Raw genomic sequence first — 5,607 nt, 5'->3', positions numbered from 1 at the left:
GGAATTGAAACTGAGACCTTGTATGTGGGAAGCTGGTGCTCAACCACTGAGCCACTTGGCTCCCCTGAGTTGGTTTTTTTGTTTGTTTCCTTGCTTTTTTTTGTTTTTAGGAGGCACCGGGAACTGAAGCTAGGAACTCCCATTGGGAAGCAGATGCTCACATCCATTTCCCCCCCGGGGTTTTTGTTTTATTTATCCTCTCTCCCCAGATGGCGCTCTCCTCTGTCTGCTCATTGTTTGCTTGCCTTCTCGAGAGGCACAGGGAACCGAAGCCAGGACCTCCCATATGAAAGGCGCGTGCCCAACGGCCTGAGCCACATCCGCTCCCCGCAGGCCGCAGCGGGGCTGGCTTGTGGCATCTGTGCATTTAGGTGTCTGCTCACTGCAGCGGGTAGGGCATCTGCTCATCTTCTTTAGGAGGCACTGGGACCCGAGCCCGGACCTCTCCTGTGGTAGGTGGGTGCCCAACTGGTTGAGCCACATCTGCTCCCCTCCCCAAGTTTTTGATATTAACAAGGATACGTTAGTGAATAACTTGCATAAATGTGATTTTGTACAAGGGTGAAAAATTCTATAAGCTCAATTTTCTGCAGCAGGGTTAAAAGGGTCAATTGTGGTTTTTCAAAAATTTTGATGAATACTGACAAATTTCCCTTAAATGGAGATTGTACAAAATTACCCTTCTACCAGCAGAAAATGAGAACTTAAAAGCAAGTGTTTCAATGCACTGAGCAAGTTATGTTTTTAGAGAAACCACACCAGGTAGATTCCTGAGGCAGCACTTGTCTCAGGGAGAATCCCCAGCGATTGCTCTGCTCTGTCTATATTTTCACACCCAGCAAATCCCCCAGTGCATGAGGGGAGGAGGCTTGTCCTCATCTGGGGAGGCGTTGGGCCCTGCAGCCCTTCTGCGAAGAGTCAGTGGGTCTGTGGGAGTGGGACAGAGGCCAAGTCCAGTCAAGGACAGGTGGGCCTTGGGCTGGGAAGCCTAGGTGGGGCACCCAGGCCCCGTTGCTACCTCCCAGGCCCCTCCAGGTCCCTCCAGGCCCTCCAGGAATCACCTGCTGAAAGGTGTATCTTGATGGCAGAGTGACCTTTCACGTGGGTGAAGCTGAGTCATCATGGGAAGGACAGCAGATTGCAGGGCCCAGGCCATCAGGGTGCTTCCTGCCCAGGGGTGGGGGTTGGGCCAGGAGCCCTGGGGACCCCTTTCCCCAACTCCAACTGGCTGTGGCTTCCAGAACAGAGGTCACTCTGAGGGGGGGTCCACAGTTCCTGGCCGAGTGGGGATTGGATGGTCTCCTGAACAAACACTGGCCGTAGCAGACTCGGCTACACTGCCACCTCTCAGGACACCTGCCGCGAGCAGCGTTTGTTAACTCAGTCCATCCCCACACCATGCCTTCAACTAGAAGCTGCTAACCACAGGCAGGTCTCCCCCACCCCGCAATCTATAATACGACACCTGCAGGGACCCCACGCCCCCTCCATGCTGCAGGCCTGAGCAGACCCAGGCACATCGCTGTGCTGGAGCTCCCTTGGCCAGGGAAGGGAGTGGAGGCAGGGCAGCAGGCCTGGCTGGGGGGAAGCAGAGGGCCGCAGGGTGAGAGACTTGCATTGCAAGGAGGAGGATGCAGGACTGGAGCCAGCCTCCTGGGCTGCCTGCTCTTTCAACAGGAATCCACTCTGATATATCCTCTCAATGTTCACTCACAGGTCTTTTTTTTTTTTTTTAATATTTATTTCTCCCACCCCCTTGTTTGCATTTGCTCTGTTGTTTGTTGTGTGCTGGTCTTCTCTTTTAGGAGGCACCGGGAACCCAACCATGACCTCCCATGTGGGAGGGAGGCACCTAAATCACTTAAGCCACTTCTGCTCCTGCTTTTTTTATCTCTCATTATGCTTTCCTCCTTGTTTCTCTTGTTGTGTCAGCACTCCCTGTCAGCCCCGCACATCAGCTCACTGTCTTGCTCTCTTCTTTAGGAGGCACTGGGAACCCAACCGGGACCTCCCGTCAGTGGTAGGTGGGAACTCAATCACTTGAACCTGATCCTCTTCCCACTCACAGGTCTTTTTTTTTTTTTAAGATTTATTTATTTATTTATACCCCACCCCCGTCTGCTCTCTGTGTCCATTCACTGTGTTTTCTGTGCCTGCTTGTCTTCTTTTTAAGTGGCACCAGGAACTGATTCTGGGATCTTCTGGAGTGGGTGAAAGGTGATTACTCTCTTGCGCCACCTCACCTTCCTCTTCTGCTGTGTCTTCCTATTTTCTCTCCTCTTGTTGCTTTATCTTGCTGCATCAGCTGACACTCCTGCACCGGGCAGCACTCCTGGATGGGGCAGCACTCCTACACAGGGCAGCACTCCCACACGGGGTGGCATTCCCACACGGGGCGGCACTCCGCATGGGCCAGCTTGCCACGCGGGTCAGCTTGCTCTCACCTGGACATGGAACCCTCGACCTCCTATATGGTAGACTGGAGCCCTCCTGGTTGAGCCACATCTCTTTCCCTCACAGGTCGTATATGCCAGGTTTTCTAACATTGTTTTCTTGCCATGGGCCTCGCTGGGCATGGTGGCGCCCGGTGTGGCCCTTTGGTGCCTTCAAACTATATTCTGTGCCTTAGCTTTGGTAATCCCAGGAGCAGCGGGCATGCTGGTTCCAAATACCGCACCTTTACAGATGACGGGCCTAAGGCCACACAGCCGGGCAGTGGTGGGCAGGGACGGCCACCCGGGGCCAGCGCGGGCTCACCAGGCCTTGTCCCTGCAGCTGGTCAAGACCGCGGAGCTGGACCCCTCCCGGAACTACGTCGCGGGCTTCCACCCCCACGGGATCATGGTCGCAGGCGCCTTCCTCAACCTGTGCACGGAGAGCACGGGCTTCTCTGCGCTCTTCCCGGGCACCCGGCGGTACCTGATGGCTCTGCCCTTGTTCTTCCGCGTCCCCTTCCTGAGGGACTACTTCATGAGCTTCGGTGAGCCTGGGGCCCGGCAGGGGCGCTGCAGGGCCGGCTGCCCGCGGGGCCGCGCCCTCCCCGCGCATGCGCAGTGGGAAGGAGGCGCCAGGGAAGCAGCGCCAGCAGCGGCGCGGGGCCGCGAGCTCCGGGAGAGCTGCAAAGAGGGACAGGGCTTGAGCGACCCCGTGGGCACTGCTGGTGAACTGCACCCCGAGGCTGCCGCACCTTCCTCTCCCCCCAGGGCTGGTCACGTCAGACAAGGAGAGCGGCGCGCACGTGCTGAGCAGGAAGGAGGGCGGGAGCCTCCTGGCCATCGTGGTGGGGGGCGCCCAGGAGGCGCTCGACGCCAGGCCCGGCGCCTACACGCTGCTGCTGCGGCACCGCAAGGGCTTCGTCAGGCTCGCGCTGGAGCACGGGTACCCGCCTTGAGGAGGGGCGACTGCACAGATTCTGTTTTGGTGGGAGATGTACCGGCCGTTTTCAAATGCCCAGAGAAGTTTCCACTAGAGGAGACTCGGTGTTCAGAGGGACTGGGTGGGAAGGAACGTGTTCCCCAAAACTGACACTAGATCTGAGACCTTTGGGATCAGGGAGAATGAGGTGTGCGGTCCATTCCAAAGCTGTTCGACCTTGGAGTAGGCCTCATTGAGGAATAGGAGCCAGCTGGGATAGGGGAGATTTTTCTCGAAAGTTTGGAAAGATGGAAAACATCACGTGAGGTATTCTGATCTACCTGTCATGGTGCCAGTGAGGGGTCGTGGTCCAGAGAGGGGCAGAAACCTGCCAAAGGTCGGCGAGGGAGGCTATGGCCAATCCGGGAGAGAACCCAGACCTCCCATTTCCAGCACAGGGCTCTGTCCTCCACCCCAGATCCTGGGTGCTGTGTCCCTGAGGGAAGCGAGGTGCCTTCTTGGGAGATTCGTGCATGTCCTGACTCTTCTGTCTCTCTCCAGGGCAGCTCTGGTGCCCATCTTCTCATTTGGGGAGAATGAACTATTTGACCAGGTAAAGAATCCCCCCGGTTCCTGGTTGCGCCAGATCCAGAACCTGCTGCAACAGGTCATGGGCTTCTCCCTCCCACTCTTCCACGGCCGTGGAGTCTTCCAGGACAGCTTTGGCTTCCTGCCCTACCGTCGGCCCATCACCACCGTGGGTGAGTTAAGACCCAAGCTGGGAGGAGGTAGGCTGCAGGGACAGGGGCTTGGGCTGGGCACTGCAAGGGCACGTGGGGATGGGCAGGCACCTCTCTGTCCTCAAAGAGCGTATATTTCTAGCCAGGGAAATGCACACAAGGGCAGATAACCCTAATGCAAGGCAGCCTGGGATAAGACCGTAACACAAAGAGCAATAGTCCCTGCTGGTTACCGAGCCGCTGTGTGCCAGGCACAGCACTGGCTGACTTACATGCACTGTCTTGGTTTCTCCTAACCACCTGCATGGCAGGGATTATTATATCATTGACAGCAAGCTGAGTCCCAGAGAAGTTAAGTAACTTCCAGAAGATAACACTGCCTCTGAAAAAGCAAAATTGAGATTTGAATCAGGATTTATTATGCCAGAGAAGGAGGATTTTTAATTCTGACCCAAGGGTCTCAAAGCACTTATTGGAGAAGGTGGGTGAAGGGAGGGATGGTCCAAGCCTGGGTACATTGTGTGTCCCGTAGCAGTCAGTAGGCTCCGAATTCGAGCCTGCAGGATTTCCTGTGAGCAGTGGGCATGGACTTTAGTGCATCCCCTCTGAGCTGTCAGGAGACCTCTGCTTCTAGGATTCATATCAGGCTCCTCTGCCCAACACTGTAGAGAGAGGCCCCTTGGTCTCCTTCCACTCCTGTTAGTTCAGCAGACTTGGTGAGCTTCTAAGCCCTGCCTTTCCTGTGCTTTTCCTGGCTGCGTGGCCTTGAGCAAGTTACTTAATCTCTCTGAGCCTCATGGCCTTACATGCCAAATAGGAATGATAACAGATTCCATCCCCCCAGGAGTGCCACAAGGCTTAAAGGAGATAATGCAGGTAAAGCACATGGCACTGTCAGCTGCTGCTCTTGTTCTATCAGTACCGTGCCGTCATGCCCTAACCTCTTAGAACTGATCACCTGAAACTAGAGTGTGGAAGGGGTTTTCTACGAGCACTTTCCTGGGGCGATGCCCATGGGGTGCGCGCCTGCACCAAGGGCCCGTGTGGCCCCAGGTGGTTTCCACTCTGAGCCGCTGCCCGCTTTTGTGCCTTGCAGTGGGCAAGCCCATCGAGGTGCAGAAGACGCTGCATCCCTCAAAGGAGGAAGTGGATCAGCTGCACCAGCGCTACCTCAAGGAGCTGTGCAACCTCTTTGAGACCCACAAGCTCAAGTACAACGTCCCCGCTGATCAGCACCTGGAGTTCTGCTGAGCGCCTCCAGCCAGAGGCGGGCTGTCCCCAGAGGCAGGGCTGACAGCCATGGAGAGCATTAGAGAGCCCAGCTGGAGCTGCTGCCATCTGAGAGGGCTTCCTGGTGGCATTTGTTGAACACACCATCTCCAGAGACACCCCCACCCCCACCCCCAGACTCCTGCATATTCCACCCACGCCAGGTCCCAAGTCAGACCCGCAATGTGGGAGAGCAGGCCAGACTCTGGCATCTGTGATCCGCATGCCTGCTCTGAAACCTCTG

The 5,607-nt window shown here is 56.3% G+C and overlaps 1 protein-coding gene across 1 annotated transcript; it reads left to right on the top strand.

Annotated features, from left to right (window-relative positions):
- The first annotated feature begins 2,655 nt into the window (after positions 1-2,655).
- LOC131280255 (2-acylglycerol O-acyltransferase 2-like) lies at positions 2,656-5,345 on the top strand. Its single transcript, XM_058306354.1, has 4 exons — positions 2,656-2,980; positions 3,204-3,378; positions 3,916-4,115; positions 5,191-5,345. The coding sequence occupies exons 1-4, from the start codon at positions 2,656-2,658 to the stop codon at positions 5,343-5,345; spliced, it is 855 nt and encodes a 284-aa protein (XP_058162337.1).
- The last annotated feature ends 262 nt before the right edge of the window (positions 5,346-5,607 follow it).

Source organism: Dasypus novemcinctus, chromosome 10, assembly GCF_030445035.2.
Source record: "Dasypus novemcinctus isolate mDasNov1 chromosome 10, mDasNov1.1.hap2, whole genome shotgun sequence".
Lineage (NCBI taxonomy): Eukaryota > Metazoa > Chordata > Mammalia > Cingulata > Dasypodidae > Dasypus > Dasypus novemcinctus.
The sequence above is the reverse complement of the archived record's forward strand: the minus strand, read 5'-3'. Positions and strand labels throughout refer to the sequence as shown.

Excerpts from the sequence above, each read along its gene's own strand:
- LOC131280255 (XM_058306354.1), top strand. The coding sequence starts at position 2,656 with ATGCTGGTTCCAAATACCGCACCTTTACAGATGACGGGCCTAAGGCCA. Across the intron at positions 2,981-3,203 it reads GGACTACTTCATGAGCTTCG|GGCTGGTCACGTCAGACAAG; the intron begins GTGAGCCTGGGG and ends CTCTCCCCCCAG. Across the intron at positions 4,116-5,190 it reads TCGGCCCATCACCACCGTGG|TGGGCAAGCCCATCGAGGTG; the intron begins GTGAGTTAAGAC and ends TGTGCCTTGCAG.